This window comes from Oratosquilla oratoria, chromosome 5 (assembly GCF_046742065.1).
Source record: "Oratosquilla oratoria isolate Oo_2021 chromosome 5, ASM4674206v1, whole genome shotgun sequence".
In the NCBI taxonomy this organism is placed as follows: domain Eukaryota; kingdom Metazoa; phylum Arthropoda; class Malacostraca; order Stomatopoda; family Squillidae; genus Oratosquilla; species Oratosquilla oratoria.
This window is the reverse complement of record NC_134781.1, coordinates 8,640,634-8,664,067: the sequence shown is the minus strand read 5'-3', so window position 1 is coordinate 8,664,067 and position 23,434 is coordinate 8,640,634. Positions and strand designations below refer to the sequence as shown.

Sequence of the window (23,434 nt, the reverse complement as noted above, 5' to 3'; positions counted from 1 at the left end):
GTTGGCATTGAGTGAAACTAAGTTTAAAGGGAGGGGAGAGTTTGATGGAGTAAAAGGGGCATTGGGAAAGAGTGGAATGTCTATTGAGGAAGGACAGGAGAAGACAGAAGGTAGGGGTGAATGTAGAATGGTTGTGTATGGATGTGCTGTGATGCATGGAAGGGAGTGGATGGGGGTGGGGGATGAGGGAGTATGTGTGGAAAATAATTTGATGCAGCCCGAAAGGATTTCTCCCTGTCTTCTCTTTTTCTGCATTAGGAGATGGAGGGGGGGGTCACCAATTAATTGAAGCAGCCTTGCTGTGGAAATGCTGTGTCTTGCAACACTATTTCTGATCCAGGGTGGTGGGCAAGATGCAGGGATGACCCATTATCCAGGAGGAGTCAAGATAAGAGGGAGGGAGGGGGGTGAATGGAAGTGGAGCATGTGGAGATGGAATGGGTGGAAGTGGATTTCATGCCTTTGTCTTTTGGCTACCTCCCTTGTAAGTGGGAAAAAACCTCTGGTATATGTATGTATGTATGATACTTAAAACTATATTCTGTTTGTTGATATTTAGAAATTTAAATCCCTTTTTTTTTCATTTTTTTTTCATTTTTTTCATTTTATAATGAAGTTGAATATAGATCATAGCTGTATATGAAATAATTTCTTAGCCTTATTTCTAAAAATGTAGAGCAGGGAAAGTACAAGGGATAGGTGTGAGTGAAGAGTGTTTCTGAATAGATAAGAAATTAACATGGCTTAAAGGTTTTCTTTATATCTGTTTTATGAATTCTTGAGTGGGTGAGGGGAGAGAAGGGTTGCTATGTAATGAAGCAGTGATAGTAGACCAGTTTCCTCTGTTTGGCTCTGCTGTGGAGGTGCTGCATCTTTCTTCATTGTTTCTGACCAGAGCAGTGAGCAGGGACAAGAATTACCCTTCATCTCCAAGGAGCTAAGATAAAAGGGACAATAAACTGGTGTTGGGTGTGAGATGGGTGAAGGGTGGGTGAATGCCTTGGCAAAGTTTTTCTCTTCCATGATATGGGAAATGAAATGGGTGGGAATGATTTGCTATGCCTTTTTCTTTTTGGCTACCCCCCATGTAAGGGGGAAAAAGCCTTTGGTATATGTATGTATGTATGATGTAAAGAAAAGTTAAGTATATGTATTTACATATTTCTTTTTTTTTTAAAGTGATTATTATTATACTTCCATGATATTTTTTCTTTGGTCTAGGAGTTCTTTGAGAATCCTGAGTTTCGGGCTGATGGACTCAAGCTGTATCCAACACTTGTCATCCGAGGAACTGGACTGTATGAGCTCTGGAAGACTGGCAGATATAAAAGTTATCCTCCAAATACACTTGTAGACCTTGTAGCAACTATACTTTCTTTGGTACCACCATGGGTTCGAGTTTACCGTGTACAAAGAGACATTCCAATGCCATTAGTCAGGTAATTCATTCCCCCCCATTAATTCGTAAGAATTGCATGTTTATGTAAAGTATTCCTTGGTGATATTTTTTTGTTAATATATGTAGAATATGTAGATTTTACATCTTTGTGTAAGTATTGTAATCATAATATGCCAGTTTTTCCTCAAAAGAACAAGAACAACTGAGGAAATAGGCAAAGAGAATGTGGAAAGCAGAAGTGGATAGAATGGGTCTGAGAGGAAGACTGGGAAGGAGGTGGATGGATGGATTGAAGGGGGCTTTGGACTGACCCCCACCCATCTCACTCCTACCCATCACCAATTTCCCTTTCATCTTAGCTCCTTGTGGATGAATGGTCATCCCTGTCCCCTGCCCACTGCCCAGATCAGAAATAATGCAGCAAGACACATGTCCACATAATCAATCTAAGAAATGCTATAGCTACAAACATACTATATTTGTGTCAGTATACAGGCTTGCCTGTACTTAGATATATGTGATTATTTTGACAAGTGGAAAAGATCACTTCCCCATGTAGATCACCAGAGTATTTTAAAGGAAAAAAAAATCAAGCCTATATACAAAAAATATATACAGAAATTATAAGAAAGCAAAATGGCAAGATTTCATAGAGGAAATAGAAAAGAATTTGGAGATTTTTTGCAATAATCTAATTTTCATGTACACATAAAGTAACAACAGATCTCAAACAGTATACAGTAAGCCAGCACAAAACATATTGCTAGAACCTGTAGGAAAAGGTACAACCCAGCTGTACACTAGATATAACCACTCTTATTAAAAAAAAAAAAAAAAAGTAAACTGAAAGACAGAACAAAGAAAATCAAGAACTAGGTAAAAACATCACAAAACAAATAAGCAGGAAAAATAAAGCTGAGAAAAAAAAACACAAATATAGATAAAGAAAAAGCAAATAACAGACAGAGTATGATAAAAACTATTAAAAAACTCAAAAATGTATCTACCCCGCACCCAGAAAATACATACATACATACATATACCAAGGCTTTTTCCCCCTTCCAAGGGAGGTAGCCACAAAGGGAAAGGCATAAAAACACTCCCACCCATTTCATCCCTAAATACACTCCACACCCCTCCCACCCTTCCTCTCATCTGAGCACCTCCTGGATGATGGGTCATCCCTGAACCCTGCCCACCGCCCTGGGTCAGAAGCAGTGTCGCAAGACACAGTACATCCACAGCAAGGCCGCTTCATTTAATCGGCGACCCCCCCTCTCTGTCCCCCTTTGCATATAAGGAGAGGACGGGGAGAAATCCCTTCGGGCTGCGTCAAAATTTACTCACACATACTACCCCACCCCCCCCCCCCCCCCGCCCATTCCTCCTCCAGCAGTCACACCACCATCCCTAGACAACCATGCTCCACTCCCCTCTGTCCTCCGTCCTCTCCCTTCCTTCCTCAACAGACATTCCCTCTTCCCCAAAGCCCCCTTCACCCCATCCATCCACCTCATCCTAGGACGTCCCCTCATGTTCACTCCCTCCACATCTGCCCTCCATACCTCTTTTACTAGTCTTTCATCACTCATTCTTTCCATGTGTCCAAACCATCCTAATATTCTTTCATCAACCCTCTCTCCCAAATCCTTTTTCACCCCTGTTCTCCTCCTCACCTCCTCATTTCTCATTCTATCTAGCCTAGTAAACCCCCACCATACTTCTCAGACACCTCATCTCAAATACATTCAGACTCCTTCTCTCTTCTTCTCTTATGTTCCACGTTTCTGCCCCATACAGTGCTGTTGGCACAATCACTCCTTCATACAGTCTCCTCTTCGCATCATCCATTCCCAAATGTCTATTTTCTCATTACACTCTTTAAACCACCAAGGCATTTACTCGCTTCTCTCAATCTACATTCTACCTCCACCTTCACTCCACCTTTTTCCTGCTACACACTTGCACCCAAGTATCTAAAACTATCCACTTCCTCCAGTCGCTCTCCCCTTAATGTTCACTTTCCAGTCTACTGCCACTTTCACCCCTTGTACATCTCATCACCTTACTTTTACCCACATTTATCTTTAGCTTTCTTCTATCACATACTCTCCCAAACTCTGCACCAGCTTCCTCAATTCCCTCCTCTGACCCTGCCACAAGCGCAGTGTCGTCCACAAACAACAGCTGGCTCACCTCCCACTTTTCTCCATTTTCTTTAACCATCTCCAATCCCTGACTCACTACCCTAGCATTCACCTCTCGCACCACCCCATCCATGTATAAGTTGAACAGCCAGGGCGACATAACGCATCCTTGACGAAGTCCCACCTTTACTTCAAACCACTCACTCTCTCCATTTCCAATCCTAACACATGCTCTACTACTCCCATAAAAACTCTTGACAGCTCCCAAAAGCTTTCCTCCTATCCCATAAATCTGCATAACCTCCCACAGTGCCTTTCTGTCTACCCTATCATAAGCCTTTTCCAGATCCATACAAGCCCAAAAAACATCCTTCCCCTTTCCTATAGCTTTCTCACATATCTGTCTTACCACAAAGATCTGATCTACACAACCTCTACCGTCCTAAATCCACACTGTTCCTCACCAATTACTCCTTCTGTTCCTCTCCTAATCCTCTCAATTAAGATTCTCCCATAAGCCTTCCCTACTACACTCAACAGGCTAATCCCTCTGAAATTACTACATTCACACTTGTCCCCCTTTTCCTTGTAAAGAGGAACTATACAGGCACTACTCCAGTCATCCGGTACTCTACCCTCTCTCCAGCAAACATTAAATAATCTCACCAACCAGTCCACCATCACTGAACCTCCCTTTTTCAGACATTCTGCATGACATCCATCCAGACCAGGTGCCTTACCTGCTTTCATCATCTTTTAACAACTGCCTTTCACCTCATCCTTCCTTATTTCTCCTCCATTCTCCTCACTCATCACTCTCATTTTCTTCGTATTTTCCCACTGCAGCTATCTTTCCTTCCCTATCCTCCTTCACATTCAGCAACTCCCTAAAATATTCTGCCCATCTTCCCCTCACTGCCATCTCTTCCATTATCAACTCTCCATCTGTACCTTTTACCTTTTCTTCCCTACTTGATTCGCCTCCTCTTCCTCTCTTAATTTCTTTCTCCAAAACATCTTTTTATTACTTTCAAAATTTTCTGTCATACTCCTACCCCATTTCACATCTGCTCTCCTCTTTGCCTCCTTTACCTTTTGCTTTACTTCTCTTTTCTTTTCTTTGTACGTCTCATATGACTCCCCTGTCCCTCTTTGTAACCAATCTGTGAATGCTCGCTTCTTCTCTTCTACAACCTTCTTTGTTTCCCTCATCCCACCATTCACTACCCTTTCTTCTATTTCCCCCTGTCCTTTCTTGTTCCACACACCATCCTTGCACACTTTAAGACTCCCTCCTTGAACCATCCCCATTCCTCCTCCACACCCATCTCTGCTCTATCCTTTACTCCCTCCCACTCCTCCTTCAGCTTCTTTTCGTACTCCTTCTCCTTTTCCTTTTCATTCAAGGAGTTCACTCTAAGAACCTCCCTACCTTTTGTCCCTTTCCTCCTTCTCCATCTATCCTCCACTCTCAACTTACCTTCCACCAAAAAATGATCTGATATTCCCCCACCCTCTCCCCTTAGCACATGTACATCCTTAACTCTTCCTATCATAATCCTATTTACCACTACATAATCCATCAGCGCTCTATCTACCACCCTTCCCTCCACCACCCTCATCCCATGTGTACTTATGCTTGACTTTTTCTCCGAAACACTGTATTTGCTATCATCAACTCTCTTTCTAGACACATTTCCACCATCAACTCTCCACTACGATTTTTTCCTGGAACTCCACACTTCCCAACCACTTCATCTACTGGTTCATTCTACTCTAGCATTAAGATTTCCCAGTACTATTACATTGACATTTCTTCCTAAACCCTCTATGCACTCATTTAAATCTATCCAAAAGGCCTCCCTTTCTTCCATGCTCTTCTCACTGCCCGGCCATATGCATTTACAAAGACCCACATCTCCTTTCCCAGTTTCAACCTTCATCCACATTATCCTTGAGGAAACCTCCTTCCACTCCACTACCCCTTTACCTATCTCCTCACTTACTAGAATAGCCACCCCTTCCCTCCCTCGCCCTCTCTTCACTCCTGATAACCTCCCACTTACACTCCCAAACATACACTCACCCTTCCCTTTCAACTTAGTTTCACTCAAAGCCAACACATCCAACTTTCTTCTCACAAACATACTACCTATCTCTTCCCTTTTACTCTCATCTGTACCACATCCACGCACATTAAAAGACCCAAACCTTAGGGTGCTGGCCCGAGGCCCGCCAGCACCCCTTATGCCTTCACTTTTGTCTTTAGGATGTGTGCCCCGTGGGGCTACAGGGAGAAGGATGCCTAGTCCCTCTCCCCGTCCCTTTCTTCTCGCCTCTTACGATCCAAGTGGGAAAACTTGGTGGCAGTATTCTTTTCCCCCACCACAGGGACCCAGAAAATAGTTGTGGGTAAAAGTAAGGTGATGAGATGTACAAGGGGTGAAAGTGGCAGTAGACTGGAAGTGAACATTAAGGGAGAGCGACTGGAGGAAGTGGATAGTTTTAGATACTTGGGTGCAAGTGTAGCAGGAAAAGGTGGAGTGAAGGTGGAGGTAGAATGTAGATTGAGAGAAGCGAGTAAATGCCTTGGTGGTTTAAAGAGTGTAATGAGGAATAGACATTTGGGAATGGATGCGAAGAGGAGACTGTATGAAGGAGTGATTGTGCCAACAGCACTGTATGGGGCAGAAACGTGGAACATAAGAGAAGAAGAGAGAAGGAGTTTGAATGTGTTTGAGATGAGGTGTCTGAGAAGTATGGTGGGGGTTACTAGGGTGGATAGAGTGAGAAATGAGGAGGTGAGGAGGAGAACAGGGGAGAAAAAGGATTTGGGAGATAGGGTTGATGAAAGAATATTAGGATGGTTTGGACACATGGAGAGAATGAGTGAAGAAAGACTAGTAAAAGAGGTATGGAAGGCAGAATTGTGGAGGGAGTGAACATGAGGGGACGTCCTAGGATGAGGTGGATGGATGGGGTGAAGGGGGCTTTGGGGAAGAGGGGAATGTCTGTTGAGGAAGGAAGGGAGAGGACGGAAGACAGAGGTGAGTGGAGAATGGTTGTATATGGATGATGTTGTGACTGCATGAGAGGAGGAATGGGCGGGGGGGTGGGGGGTGGGGTAGTATGTGTGAGTAAATTTTGACGCAGCCCGAAGGGATTTCTCCCCGTCCTCGCCTTATATGCAAAGGGGGACGGAGAGGGGGGGTCGCCGATTAAATGAAGCGGCCTTGCTGTGGATGTACTGTGTCTTGCGACACTGCTTCTGACCCAGGGTGGTGGGCAGGGTGCAGGGATGACCCGTCATCCAGGAGGTGCTCAGATGAGAGGAAGGGTGGGAGGGGTGTGGAGTGTTTTTGTGCCTTTCCCTTTTTGGCTACCTCCCTTGTAAAGGGGAAAAAGCCTTGGTATATGTATGTATGTATGTATCTTTTATGTATTTATTTATAAATCAAGGGCTTCATCCCCCATGTAAGGGAGGTAGCCAGTCAAGGTATGCATCCACTCCCACCTATTCCACTCTCATCCACCACCCATGTTACTTTCTCATCTTAGCTCCTACTCCTCATGGATAAAGGATCATCCCTGTTTCACTTCCACTGTCTGGGTCAGACAAAATATATAATATAATTAAATCCTCACTTAAAGAAGGAAAAGTACCATTGGACTGGAAAAAGGCAAACATTGTACCAATTTATAAGGGAGGTGATAAAGAAGATCCATCTAACTACAGACCAGTCTCACTAACAAGCACAATAGCAAAAATTTGTGAAAGAGTTGTCAAAAATAGATGGGTTAAATACCTGGAAGAAAAATCTATACTGAACCCAAATCAAATTGGATTCAGACAAGGGAGATCATGTACAACAAATCTGATCTGCTTTTACTCAAGATTAGTAGACATAATACAAGAAAGAGATGGATGGGCGGACTGTGCTTTTCTGGACCTGCAAAAGGCATTCGATAAGGTACCTCATAAGAAATTAATAAATAAGATAGAATCAAAGGGTGGAATCAGAGGAAAATTATTGGAATGGATGGAAGACTTCCTGATTGGGAGGAAAATGAGAGTTGTAATTAGAGAAAAATTCTCCAACTGGGAAGAAGTAAAAAACGGTGTCCTGCAAGGATCGGTACTGGCCCCGATCATGTTTGCCGTATACATTAATGACATGAATGAAGGCGTGGAGTGCTATATGAATTTTTTTGCAGATGATGCAAAATTACTTAAAAAGGTAAAAATGGAAGAGGACTGCAACTCATTGCAACAAGATCTGGACACGATATGGAATTGGACTCAAAAGTGGGAAGTGAAATTTAATATAAAGAAATGCAGTATAATGGAATTTGGAAAGAGTAAAAACAGAATATCAAAATAATACAGAATTGGAGAAGAAAAAATAAAAAAAGCAAACTCTGAAAAAGATCTTGGAGTGATGATTGGAAAGGACATGAAACCTGATAAGCATATAAATAGAATATTCGGAGAAACCTACAACTTATTGAGGTCAATCAAAGTGGCATTTACTTATATGGATGAAGAAATGATAAAGAAAATACTAACTACACTAATAAGACCAAAACTTGAGTACGCAGCATCACTTTGGACACCCAGCACCAAAAAGAATATTAAGAAACTAGAAAGATTACAAAGAGCGACAACCAAACTAGCACCGACTCTCGCCGAATTAACATATGAGCAAAGACTATCCAAACTGAACCTACCAACACTGGAACAAAGAAGAGAAAGAGGAGATTTGCTGACTATCTACAGAATAATGAAAGGAATGGAAGTTTTAGACAGGAATGACCTGTTAGTGTGGGATAACGGTAAAACGAGAGGACACGGAAAAAAACTGAAAAAAGATAGCTATAGAAAAAACTTGAAAAGGAACAGTTTCCCCACACAGAGCGATTAATGCATGGAACAAATTAGACAACAAATCAGTATGTGCAAACACTATACAAGATTTTAAGATAAAACTTGATGCGGAGAGATACAAAGACGGGTCACCATGAGCATAGCTCTCCTCCTGTATATTACAACTAGGTAAATACATCCAGTTAAAAACATATATTCTTAGATCACAAAACAATCACTCCAATACCAACCACCAAACTCCATATTTCACTTCTCCCTCAGACATCATCCCTCAGAGAAACTCCACACACAACAAGCAAGAACCATGCTAGTACAACTATGTTTAGGCCACCATTCAACTTTAAAATAATAACAACACAGAATAAGCCTATTTGCAAAATCAAATTTCCACAGATGCAGTCACCACACACAAGACACACTGAACACATCATCCTACACTGCCTTATCCAGACAACACAATACCTCTTCTTTGAGTGACTTATGTGCCTATCTGGTGGCCATTGCTGGTTACTTGGAAACTGTAGGTCTCCTGCAAGAAACCTTGGGCAATGGATTGATTGATTAAAATTATTTTACAGTTCGGGCGTAGAACATGGAAATCTCCGTGAATTGGCGCTTGCACGAATGAAAGACCTTGGCACTCAGTGCAGAGATGTGCGCACACGTGAAGTTGGTATACAAGAAATTCACCACAAAGTTAGGCCTTATGAGGTTAGTAATAGAATTGAATTATCTATTTTATATGTTTAGGCAACTTTTATGGAAAAAATTATACCTATGCATATGGTACAAATGCTCTTGCTGTAGGTATAGAGTTTTTATACCATATTCTGTAGTGATTAATTTTTTTCTTTGAATTCTTATTATTCAGGATAATTTTTGTTTTAAATGTTTTGTCTTAAAAGTAGATTTTATAGATAATGCCAGTTGATTTTATTCATTAATGTGGCACCTCCTCAGAACTGAGCAGTGTTATTAAATCTGTCTTGATTAATCTCTTTTTGTACTCAGCAGTACTAGTTTTTATTATTGCTACCACCAGGTAATCCTATTTGGTTATGTGGCACCTATTCATTATCAAAAGGGTGAATATAATTTGTTGGAATATATGAGGATTATTAAGACAATGCCATGTTACTTTTCATGTATCTTTTTAGGCTATAAAATTTGATGAATTTTCCTGTGCAGGTTGAGTTGATCCGCAGAGATTACTATGCCAATGGTGGATGGGAGACTTTTCTCTCTTATGAAGACCCAGAGCAAGACATATTGGTCGGGTTACTTCGTCTCAGAAAGTGCTCTGATCAGACGTTCAGGTAGGTCTCTATGTACTAGTGAAAGAGTGATCAGGGAAAGGTGTGAATAAAATATATTATCAGTACTTAAGTTAGAGCATCCAGAAACAAAGAAAAAAAGTGTTACACCATACCTGGGGGATGAAAGCATAGACAATTTGCATTAGAGAGTGAGTGTTCATGTGGTACTGTATAGAGATGATACTTGGAATATGAAAGAGGCAGAAAGGATGAGTCTAAATGATTGGAATAAAAGGAGAATGGTTTTTTATAATAATAATTGTTGCTTCAAGTTTCACAAGTGGAAAACCTGCAGCCCCACAGGGGCTGTTTCCAATCTCTGGGCCTTCCTATATATCTCTTTGGGGGGAAACTTTGGACTGTTGTCTATGTTGTATTTATATGGGACTGTCTATATATCATTGGTTGAAAATAGTAGTAGGAGTGGAGGTGTTGCCACTTTTCAGCTCTCTACACTGCTACTGACCCAGGGCAGTGGACAGGATGCAGGGATGACCTGTCATCCAGGAGGTGCCAAGATAAGAGGGAGGGAGGAGGGTGGAGGGGAGTGGAATATATAGGAAATGGAATGGGTGGGAGTGGTTTCTATGCCTTTTTCTTCTTGGCTACCCCCCCATGTAAGGGGGAAAAAGCCTTTGGTATATGTATGTATGTATTTACATATGTATGGAAAGGTGTGAGAAATACATTTGAATTTGACAGAGATCCTTAGCCTGGTCTGGTAACTGAGTGTCAGCCCTCCAAGACCGCAACTCCTGATGAAGGTGAAGGGGTTGATGGGTTTTGAAAATGGGCAGCTCTGCTGTTGTCCATCTCACAGGACCACCACAAGCATGTAGCTGTCATAGGTCCCAAAGGAGCAGTTATGCATGCATATCAAAAGGTCTTTTCCCCATATAAATGGACAGCCACCCTACACCTTTGTTATATCTAAACCCTCTTATTTTCAGGCCGGAGTTGACAGGTGGAGTGTCAATTGTAAGGGAGCTCCATGTGTATGGATCAGTTGTGCCAGTTAGTACCAGAGATCCAAGCAAGTTCCAACATCAAGGCTTCGGAATGTTACTCATGGAAGAAGCAGAGAACATTGCTCGTAATGAACATGGATCAAATAAATTAGCTGTAATTTCAGGTAAGAGGTTCTTATGTTGCATTTATCATATATTTCTCTAGTCTTGGTAACCAGGGCAATTCATTCTCATACTGTTTCACCTGGTGACAGTGTTTTATGATGCTTTCAGTGCACAGCTCTTCTCATAATATATTCCATTTGTCCACATTATTAGAGTGAAATATGTAAAGCCATCACTGCAAGAGTTGATCATAATTACTACACATTTTCTTTACATTTGCAGTTATAGTACCAGCAAACATCTGCTTGTAGACCTTATTATCATAAATTCTTTGCCTTTAACCTGATATCTATGCAGCTTGGTTTTGTAACGTACTCTCACATGCATGGTGTATGGAGTGAAAAGAAATGATCTTGAAATGAAATTTTGTTCCATAAAATGAAAGAGTGCATGGCAAAGTACAAATATTACCAAAGGGCCTTTCTCTTATAAGGGCTAGGGGATGGGTTGAAGTACACGCCCACTTCATTTACAATCACACCCAGATAATATTTCTTCTCATCTCAGTAATTCATGGATGAAGGGTTATCCCTGTCTCCCACCACACTGTTCAGGTCAAGGGCAGTGCAACTAGGCACAACATTTCCATAACAGGGCCTGGTTTATTTCATCATCCATGAGGTGCTGAGATTGCAGGAGTATATGAAATGAGAATGTGCTTTGACTCAACCACCCCTGTATAAAGTTCACCCCCCAGATACATATTTCTTGAGACACTTTCCATTCTCATCAGACATTAACTAGCTTCATTTACTCTGCAATCCACTTCTACCTCCACTCCTCCATTCCCTACTTCATGTGACTCCAAATTATTAAGCTCTCTACTTCCTCTAGTCTCTCACCCTTTAAACTTACCTCCAACCCACCACCATTGTAAATTTCATTATCTTACTTTGCGCAGGTATATTTTCAGGTTTCTTCTCTGTTACACCAACCCAGACTCTACCACCAATTGCATCAGTTTGTCTTCAGACCCAGCCACAAGCACAATGTCATCTGCAAAGAACAATTGGCTCATCATCCATTTCCCTTCACTTTCACTCACTCCAAATCTGTGACCTTCACTCTCACATTTACCTCTTTCACCACCCTATCATACTCAATGAACAACCTTGATGTGGCCCCACCTTCATCTCTAACCAATCACTGTTTTAATTCCTAACTCTCACACAAGCTTTATTACTCACATTTTGACTTCCGTCAACAGACTTCCTCTCATCCTTAGTCTATATCTGCAACACATACCATAGTACCTATCATACACCTACAAATCCATGAAAGCCCAAAAGACATGCTTACCCTTTGCTAAGAAATTTTTGCATGCCTGATGACAAATAGACCTACACAGTACAACACAGACAACAATCCAACTTATCTTCCTGGATAGATCTATTGGAGGGCTTCAGGATTGTTGCTAACAACTTTGGGCCTGTTGGTTTCAGTTATAAAAAACTAAAGACAATGTATGTATCTGTCTATATACCAAGGGCTTCTTCCCCTTTATAAGAGAGAGAACCAAGTCAAGGGATGCACCCATCCACCACCCTTGTTCCCTCGTGGATGAAGAGTCATCCCTGTCTCCTGCCACATCCACAGCAGGGCCACTTCACTTATGTGGCAACCCTCCTTTTCCCCTTATGTGGAAAATAGAGAACAAGGGGGGGGAATTCCTTTGGGCTTCGTCAAAATATCATCCATACACAACCATTCTCCACTCTCCCCTGTACCCTGCCTCCTCTCATCCTTGTTAAACAGACATTCCCTTCTTGCTCAAAGACCCTCTCACCTCATCCATCCATCACATCCTTAGTCATCCCCTCAAGTTAACTCCATCCACCTCTGCTGTCTTACTCTTTTTGCTAATCTTTCTTCACTCGTTCTTTCCATGTGTCCAAACCATCCCAATAATTTTTCATCAGTCCTATCTGCCAGCTGTCTTTCCATCCCTACTCTCCTCCTCACCTCCTCATTTTTCACTCTATCCAACCTTGTAACCCCTACCATACTTCTCAGACACTTCTCTCTGCTTTTCTTGAAATCCAAGTCCACCCCATACAGTGTTGTAGTTACAATCACCCCATCTTATAATCTTCTCTTTTCATCCATTCCCAAATGCTTATTTCTCATGACACTTTTCAGTTCATTCACTTTTTCCAATCTAAAGTTTACCTCCAACCCCTCTCCTCCATTTCCTGCCACATGCAACCCCAAATACTTAAAACTATCCACTTACTCCAGCCTCTCTCCTTTAAGACTTACTTCTAACTTACTACCATCCTTTCCCTTCTACATCTCACCTTACCACCCACATTTATCTTCAACTTTCTCCTATCACTTACCTTTCCAAATTCCATCACTAACTGCCTTAATCCCACCTCTGACCATGCCACAAGTGCAGTGTTATGTGCAAACAACAACTGGCTCACCTCCCACTTCTCTACACTACCTCAAACCATCTCCAATCCATTATCCATTAATCTCACATTTACCTCTTGTACCACCCCATTCATGAACACATTGAACAGTCATGGCGACATGACACATCCCTGATGCAGTCCCACCTTTACCTCAAACTACTCATTCTTTCCATTTCTAATCCTAACACAGGCTCTATTATTGTGAAAATTCTTGACTGCCCATAACATCTTTCCCCCAGTCCCTTGTATCTGCAAAACTTCCCACAGTGCTTTACTGTCTACCCTGTCATAAGCCTTCTTCAAATCCATAAAGCCCCAAAAAACATCCTTACCTTTTGCCAAATCCTTCTTACAAATCTGCCTTACCACAAAAATTTGATCCACAATTCCTGTACTTTTCCTAAACCCACATTACTCCTCACCAATTACTCCCTCTGTTCTTCACTTAATCATCCCAATTCCCTCCCATAAGACTTTGCAACTACACTCAACAAACTGATCCTCTAAAATTACTGCAATCACTTTTCTCCCTTCCCTTAGATACACATTAAACAACCTCACTAACCAAACTGTAATTGTACAATCCTTTTTCAGACACTCCACATGACACACATTTGACCCAGGTACCTTACCAGCTCTCATAATTTCCACAGCTTGTATCTCATCTTTTCTTAACCCCTTCCATACGGTGCCGCACACGTAGGCGTCATGGGGAGCGAGTGTATTCGCGAGGCTGCCATATCGGCGTCTTGATTATATTTATTGTAGTCGCCCCTCCATAATGACATTCTTTCTAATTCTTTTGTAATCGCATTTTCTATGGTTATCAAAATTCACGGGTGAAGAGAGAACGATCGATATAAGCGGTGACTATATTTTATGATATGAGTATTATTACGACACGTCGTACGGCTGGCATTGGCTGCTGCCACCGAGATCTAAGTCCATGATGCCTACGTGTGCGGCACCGTATGGAAGGGGTTAAATCACTTCCATTTTCTTCTCCCATCACCATCATATTCTTAACATCTCCCATTGCCACAATCAATCCCTTCCAATCCTCCTCTACATTCAATTGCTCTCTAAAATATTCTACCCATCATCATTGGGAGAGTGTGTGATAGAAGAAAGCTGAAGATAAATGTGGGTAAAAGTAAGGTGATGAGATGTACAAGGGGTGAAAGTGGCAGTAATCTGGAAGTGAGCATTAAGGGAGAGCAACTGGAGGAAGTGGATAGTTTTAGATATTTGGGTGCAAATGTGGCAGGAAAGGGTGGAGTGAAGGTGGAGGTAGAATGTAGATTGAGAGAAGCGAGTAAATGCCTTGGTGGTTTAAAAAGTGTAATGAGGAATAGGAATCTGGGAATGGATGCTAAGAGGAGACTGTATGAAGGAGTGATTGTGCCAACAGCACTGTATGGAGCAGAAACATGGAACATGAGAGAGGAAGAGAGAAGGAACTTGAATGTGTTTGAGATGAAGTCTCTGAGAAGTATGATGGGGGTTACTAGGCTAGATAGAGTGAGAAATGAGGAAGTGAGGAGGAAAACAGGGGTGGAAAGGGAGCTGGGAGATAGGGTGGATGAAAGAGTATTAGGATGGTTTGGACACATGGAAAGAATGAGTGAAGAAAGACTAGTAAAGGAGGTATGGAAGGCAGATGTGGAGGGAGTGAACATGAGGGGACGTCCTAGGATGAGATGGATGGATGGGGTGAAGGGGGCTTTGGGGAAGAGGGGAATGTCGGTTGAGGAAGGACGGGAGAGGACAGAAGACAGGGGTGAATGGAGAATGGTTGTATATGGAAAATGTTGTGATGCATGAGGTGGATTGGACGGGGGAATGGGGGTGAGGTAGTGTGTGTTAGCAAAAAATTTTTACGCAGCCCGAAGGGATTTCTCCCCGTCCTCTCCTTTATATGGGGGGACGGAGAGGGGGGGTCGCCGATTTAATGAAGCGGCCTTGCTGTGGATGTGCTGTGTCCTGCGACACTGCTTCTGACCCAGGGCAGTGGACAGGGTGCAGGGATGACCCGTCATCTAGGAGGTGCTAAGATGGGAGGGAGGGTGGAGGGGTGTGGAGTGTTTTCGGGGATGAAATGGGTGGGAATGTTTTTGTGCCTTGTCCTTTTTGGCTACCCCCCTGGTAAGGGGGAAAAAAAGCCTTGGTATATGTATGTATGTATGTATCCTTAACATCTCTCCATCTGCACCTTACCTTTTCATCTCTGGCTGACTTGGCCTCCCTTCCTCTCTTACTTTATCCAAAACATCTTTTTATTCTTTTTATAGTTTTGTGTCATACTTCTACCCCATTTTACATCTGCTCTTCTTTGCCTCTTTTATCTTGTATTTTTTTTCCTTATACCTTTCATATGCTTCCCAAGTCCCACTTTGCAACCAGTCTACTTACTTCTTCTCTTCTATTACTATCTTGTTTCATAATTCCACCACTACTTTCCCTTCTATTTCCTCCCATCCTCCTCATTCCACATGCCATCTCTATAAATCTCATTACTTCCTCCTTGAAACACACCATTCCTCTTCCACTCCTGCGTATACTGTATTTGTCACCTCTTCCTCATATCTCTCAACTTCTTGTACTTCTGCTCCTTTTCCTTCTCATTTAAATAGTTTACCTTAAGCACCTCTGCCTTCTGTCCTTTTCCTCTTTCTCCACCTATCCTCCACTCTCAACTTACCTTCCACCAAAAAAATTATCAGACATTCTTCCACTCTCTTGACTAAGAACATGGACATCCAGAACTTTTCCTGTCCATTCTTTGTATGCCACTGCAGTCCATTAATGCCTTATCAATCACTTTTCCATCCTCTACCGTTTCTTGTGTAGTTATGCATGACTTGCTTCTTAAACACTTTTAGCTATCATCAACTCTTTAAACACATCTCCATCAGCTCTCCACTATGATTTTTACCTGGCACACCAGACTTCCCTACCACTCCATCTATTGGTTCATCCCTTACTCTAGCATTGAGATCTCCCAACACTACTACATTGATATTCCTCCCAAAACCCTCTAAGCACTCATTTAAATCTATCCAAAAAGCCCCCCTTTCCTCTATGTTCTTCTCACTAAGAGTTCCATATGCACTTACATAAACCCACATCTTCCAACCCAGTTTCACCTTCATCCACATTAACTTTGAAGATACTTCCTTCCACTCCACCATGCTTTCCTATCTCATTACTTACCAGCAGAGCCACCCCTTCCCTCCCTCGCCTAATTCTCATTCCCAACACCCTCCCCATCACACTCCCCAAACTCAAAATCACCAGTCCCTTTCAACTTAATTTCACTTAATGCTAGCAAATCCAATTTCCTTCTCATAAACTTACTGCCTATCTCTTTCTGTTTACTCGTATCTTTACCACAACCATGCACATTTTAATGACCCAAATTTTAGTGCTCTGGTTGGAAATCTCCCAGACCCTCTTATGCCTAATGCAGAGGTCACTCACTTAATCTGGCCCTCTGTCATACTGTACTTTTTTTTTTTTGTGATTTCTCAATTTTTTTTTAGCGTATTCACTGTATTGTATTGAACAAAATGATTGTGCAGACCATGCTCATCATTCTCATTCTCTCATTTATCAGGCCCTTTGCAAAAATAGTTTCATGACCCCTGGTCTAAAGGCAATTTTTTTTTATTATTGTTGTACCCATTTCATAATAATATTTTGCTTTTATTGCAGGTGTTGGCACAAGAAATTACTACAGAAAGATGGGTTATGAGCTAGAAGGACCTTATGTTGTAAAGCAACTGTGAAAACACACATACACACACTCACGATTACCTTCATGCAGGAGGGTAATAGCTACCAATCATGAATCCAACAAGTGATCCAAAACTGGTGGTGAATCTCATAAACACACACACACAGGGAGAGAGAAAGAGAGATCATTTTCCTTTGCAAGGGGCATCACCAAGTCAAAACACAAACCACACACTCCTATCTCAGCACCTCAAGATGAAGGGTCCCCCTGTCCCCTACCACATTGCTTGAGTCAAAGTAATGCAGAAAAGACACTGCCTTTCCACAGCAAGGCCCAACAGCTGAAACTGGCTTACTCCCAGTCGGCATAAATTAATGATCAGATGAGAACATCATCTCTTCATTCATTCACAATCTCCCTCCATTCACCCCTAACTTTTGCACTCAGGTTGTTTAATATTCTTTAACTTTTATTATGCATAGACACACACAAAACACTCACACACACACACCCAAACACACCCCCAGCACAAAAAAGAATATAAAGAAATTACTCATAGAATCCAAAGAGTAATGACAAAGGTGGCACCAACACTTTCAAAATTGACATATGAACAAAGATTGTCCAAACTGAAACTACCAACCCTGGAACAAAGAAGAGAAAGAGATCTACTGGCCATTTACAGAATCATGAAAGGCATGGAAGTCCTTGACAGAGAAGATTTATTAACGTGGGATAAAAAAACAAACAAGAAGACATGAAAAGAAACTCTAAAAGGGTAGTTATAGAAGAGATTTGAAAAAAAAATTAATAAAAAAAATAAAATAAAAAATAGTTTTCCACACAGAGTGGTGGATGTCTGGAATAAATTGGATGAAACAGTAGTATGTGCAAAAACCATACAAGAATTTAAGAACAAACTAAATGCTGAAAGATGCAAAGACGGGTCACTACGAACATAGCTCCCCTTCCCATATAATACAACTAGGTAAATACACTTGCATACACACACACACACCTCGTGGCGCTGTGGTTAGAGTTCTCGACTGCCACTACAGCAGTCCGGGTTCGACTCCTGCCCAGGGCTGAAATAATTTCAGTATTGCTACGCTGCAGCGTGTTACCCCAACTCTCGTGGGCGGGGAGTTGGAGGTGTGTGTGCATGTAAGGTCGCAATATTACCCATAGATCAGTCATATGAGCTCTGAGCTCACATCCAGGAGGTTATTAACTGTTAATCACAAGTCCAACACATGATCCAAAGGCACTTTCCTCCTTATAAAGGAGGTAGTTGAGTCAGAGTATTTTGACTTATTTACAGAGCTGGGTGCGTTACCACAGGAGAGGTAGTGTGTTACCGATTTTAATTTCCTTTGAGAGAGATATATATATACACACACACACACACACACACACATACACAGAGTGATTGATGTCTGGAACAAACTAAACAGTGAAACAGTGAATGCCAGAACTATACACGAGTTCAAGAATAAACTGGACATAGCTCCCATCCCATAAAATACAACTAGGTAAAACTAGGTAAGTAACACGGACTGCTCTAAGGAAATTAGAATTTTTAACACACTACCTATCCACCAGTAACACGCCCAGCTCTGCTTATTTAATACCTCTTCAACACCTCTCCCATCTTACCACCATGGAATAGTATTGAAAAAGAAATAGTACAAATACTATTAGAATTCAAAGTTAAATTTGAACAATAGAAGCACAAGAAGAGGATCCAGATAGCATAGCTCTTACAGCTACAGCTATATAAACATGCACACACACACACACACAGATTAGTCATAGGAGCTCTGAGCTCTCTTCTTGGAGGGAAATAGCCTGATCACAAGTGCGACACGTGATCCAAGGCAATGGTGAATCACACACACAATATTTTTAACAGATCTATGTTTATACATTTGTTTCTTCATATAATTATACTGTCCAGTTTGCAAGATAAAATGTGTGAAAGATTTTTACTGTAAGGTTGGTTTTCTGTACCATGGAGGAATTATGAAATAAATATATTAGAAAAAAAAAATAATTCTTTTTCCCATTTTACCCATTTTACATTTTGGAGACTCGCTGGCTGAGCGGGTTAGGGCGTCGTTACTTGCGGCGAAGGTCGAGGTGAGGGCGGTTCGAATCCTGTCACCAGCGAAGTTGAACCAAGGGCATGGTTCATTAAATTCCACGCTACAAAGCCCTCTGTGAGGGGCACCGTCCTAGCCTCCCGACAAGGGGAGAGTGTGTGACGTTAAACCATATCAATCTATCATCAGTCTATCCCATTTTACCCAAATCAGTTCCATGTCAGGTAACATGGTCATGTCTCATAGATATATATATATTAGACCTCGAGTTTTGTGATACTGTGGCCAGTTACTTCCTACCCTACCTTGATTCACCAGCATTCATTCATAGCTGCCAATTGTTAGGGGCAGGCTGGGCACAAACCAGGGACCCTGCAAAGCAAAGCCTGTGCTTTGTCTTATGTGACATTTGGGCTTCACTGGGTGTGCTATGGGCCCATCCAGAGGCCTTAGCTGGTTACCTGAGAGCTGAGGGTCTCCTGCAAGAGGAACCTGGGGCAATAGATTGATTGGCTTCAACAATCAATCCATCACCCCAAGTCTCTTGCAGGAGACATATTGCTCCCAGGTACTTGGCAGGGCTGTAGAGTCAGTCAAATCAATTTAGGGTGGAAGGAGTCTGTAAAATGACCATGATTTCAACTATGACTGGCTGACTTTAAATACCATTGTACAACCAATTTAATACCTCCAGGAGGTGCTAAGATAAGAGGGAGGGTGGAGGGGAGTGGAGTGTATTTAGGGATGGAATGGGTGGAATGATTTTATGCCTTTTTCTTTTTGGCTACCTCCCTTGTAAGGGGGAAAAGCCTTGGTATATGTATGTAGAACCGATTGCAGGAACGACAACAGAATTCTGGCAGCCACTTTCAGGGTTAACCTCTTCCCTATGATGACGCCAATGTAGGTATCATGAGGCGTCAGTTATATGAGGATGCCGGTGTCAGCGTCTAGATTATATTTATTTTCTATTAGCTAAGTGATCCCCAAATTCTGTGAACCAGCTTGATTACATTTTCTGTGTTTATTATTACTCGGTGAAAGAGAATGAGTAAAAGAGCAGTGACTTTATATTTTATAATGTGAGTACTGTGATACATCAATCATCATGTCCCAGGCTTAATGTGAGATGCAAGAATTTGACTCATACTGAAGAAGTTAATGCCACAATGTGCCAGCTGATGTATAATGTACATTTTTTTTAAGTCAGCTGCACTAATAAATTTGGCTATTTTGATATTCAATATGAATATCTTCGGTTTCAAGAATAACTTTTTGCTCTCATAGTTCAAGGTTTGAACATAATCACTGGGAAAAGTATGAGAGGTCAACCCGAGTTCTTGGGTGAGGTCACCAGGAGAAGTAGGAGAGGTCAATGGGAGTCCCTGGGTAAGCTTCCTGGACAAAGTGGGAGAGGTCAGTTTGAATCCCTGGGGGAGGTCCTTAGGGGAAGTCGTCAGTTTCAGTACAGAGTGAGTGGAGGAAGCTCTGGCTTGACTTCTGGTCCTGTGGGCTGGCATTGTTGCTGGAAGACAGTGAACTCTTGTGGGCATTGTGACGCAAGGTGCTTCTGGGAGCTCTGACGGGTGTTGTGTACCAGCAGGGGCTCAGGACCATCTCCTCCTTGTTTGTGATGAAGGGCATGGTGTACCTGGAGGCGGGCTGAAGGGAGGGTAAATGTCTGGAGCTTGCTGCACATTGATGGTGGGATGCTGGGAAGTTACAGCTACAGCTTCCGCAATCTGCTGTCTTTTAAAATTATATTCTCTGTGGAGTATAATAGTGTCTTTTATTACTGTGCTCAGAGGTGGCTTCATGTCGTGGTGGTCGATGAAGTGTTGGAAGATATATATATATTTATATATATATATATATTATATATATATATATATTATATATATATATATATATATATGTGTATATATATATATATACATATATATATATATATATATTTATATATATATATATGTATATATATATATATATGTATATATATATATATATACATATATATATATATATTTATATATATACATATATATATATATATTTATATATATATAGATATATATGTATATATATATATATATATATATATATATATCGCATGTTATATGTGTGTCAGCGTGCGTGAGTGAAGGTATATGTGTAATGGAAAAAAAGGAGAAGTGTTCACACCAGGATGCGTTTAACTTAAATCGGAGTCACCACCTTTGCCCTGTTTGCTCGGTCTCACAAAGCGTCTTGTCACTTCGGTATTCCGGACTCGAACCCAGCTCCACATCGTGCGAGGCGCGATCGAGGAAAATGTGTTACACAAAACACCAAACTATCTAGCTATCTATATACATTTTTTTTCACATGGGAGATAACCACATCAAAAGGCAAGATACAGCACACGACACAAAAAAAAAAAAAAAATGGAATACACGTAAATGTTACATTTTTTTTTTTTTTACCTTCGCTCCTGGTATGACCCTAGTTTAGGTTTCGGCCTAGAAACATTTCTATAATCATGTCTTCCATGCTGGAATAGAGATATAATCGGCTTCGTCCCTCTGACGTCAGGCGTGCGTCTGACGCTTCAACCTCGCGCAATAAAAGGTTCTCTGGGTTACGTTACTGTGAGGAAATGTGTCGAACATTCTTGAAGGCCCTGAGGCACGGGTGTGCCCGTTTGTATTCATGGAGAACGCATTCTACACCTCAAGGAGCTTCCGCGACACGGCCTGGGAGCTGTACATGGAGAGACACCTTCGCGAAGGCGGGAAGGCCAAACGATACAAGAAGGAGAGCCTCAGTCTGCGGAACAAACTGCGAAGAACCGTCAGACGGTGCGCATCCGCATTGAGAGGCAGACTTACTAGAGGAAGAGGCAGAACTTCGTCAAAAGAATCGTTGATCAGCGACGGAAGCTGTTGAAAGGCTTCGGGAAGACAAACAGACGAAGCAAAAATGAACTTTTAAGATATCGTCGCAAGTGATCATCGTTCACCTTCGGTCCGCCTACATATTTTAGAGAGGCAATTCACAAAAGCTTTTAGCACTGGAAGAATTTTTCCCATTGTCAAGCTCCAACATAATGTATGCAGTCCAGGTTCAGGAAACACCATGTCAGTCTTATAAGACTACATTTAGCATTCACTGGAGAACCATCTTCATAAGTTTGATTAGAATTTCATGAAACGATGGAAAACGTCATTCAATTGGAAACAAGTAAACTGAATCACAAATTTAAATATCACTGGCGATGCAGTCCACTACAGACACTACTGACACTCTTCTACGACTTTATATTCAACATATTCTTGAGGAACCCTCGCAACATTGACTTGAATGTCAAGAATCTTTCTTTTAAACCTTGTGACTATTCTTTGATAAAGAATGAAAACTCACTTTGAACTTGAAGATCGTTTTCTACGCATTAGCTCAAACGCAAGTTAAACTGGAGTAATTACTCTGAACCCTTGGTTTTAGGTCAAGTTATTGCCACCAAGGACATTTTCCCGCCACGCCGTCGACCCAATTTTAAAACAGTTGAAAAACGAAGCACATTGATGCGCTTTGTACTTATGTTCAGATCTACAAGAACCGAAGGACACATGCAGGGGCACGGGTTTTGTTAAAACCTTTGTTACGATGGTCTCCCCTCAGCTGAATAAAATCACCCAGTGTCAACCGGAACAAAAATAGCCAAGTCTAAGACCCTTTGCGATGGTGGTGGTGTTCATGAAGGGCGTCCGCCCTCTCGAAAGTGTTACCACATGGTCGTGTGCGTGTGCGGCTGCGCGTGTTTGAGTGTGTGTGTGTGTGTGTATTTACCTTGGTCTTTGGATCACGTGCGCCATGAGATGTGTGTGTGTGTGTATTTACTTAGTTGTATCTTACGGGAAAGGGGAGCTAAGCTCGTGGCGTCCCGTCTTTGTACCTCTCCATATCGAGTTTGCTCTTAAATTCTTGTATTGTTTTTGCACACACTGTTTTTATGAGAAAAAAAAAACAGTGTGGCTCTTCTTAACAAGATGGCATTTGTTATTTCTTCTCCTACAGACGTCCTTAATCTGTCTACATATTTTATGCGTGGTCTTCCCCTTGCCCTCTTTCCTTCTATTTTTCCTGTTAGGCACGTATGACCTAATTGTTTTAAAGCTTTTGGTGCATGTATTATTTCTCAGCCATATTTGTAAGTGATTCATAATTGGGTTCTTAGTAATTTTCTCATGTGTTCTCCATTTTCATATGACCCACTGGGACCAATGATGGGCTTGATCATTACATGGATAATACATGCTAAAC

The 23,434-nt window shown here is 41.6% G+C and overlaps 1 protein-coding gene across 1 annotated transcript in view; it reads left to right on the top strand.

Annotated features, from left to right (window-relative positions):
* The window catches only part of Elp3 (elongator complex protein 3), a 32,532-nt gene extending 13,451 nt beyond the window's left edge, over window positions 1-19,081 (top strand). The window contains exons 7-11 of the mRNA XM_076184897.1: window positions 1,222-1,439; window positions 9,010-9,142; window positions 9,620-9,747; window positions 10,698-10,879; window positions 17,012-19,081. Coding sequence (XP_076041012.1) covers window positions 1,222-1,439; window positions 9,010-9,142; window positions 9,620-9,747; window positions 10,698-10,879; window positions 17,012-17,085 — 735 coding nt within the window. The 3' untranslated portion in view covers window positions 17,086-19,081. The remainder of the gene's footprint in view (window positions 1-1,221; window positions 1,440-9,009; window positions 9,143-9,619; window positions 9,748-10,697; window positions 10,880-17,011) is intronic.
* The last annotated feature ends 4,353 nt before the right edge of the window (window positions 19,082-23,434 follow it).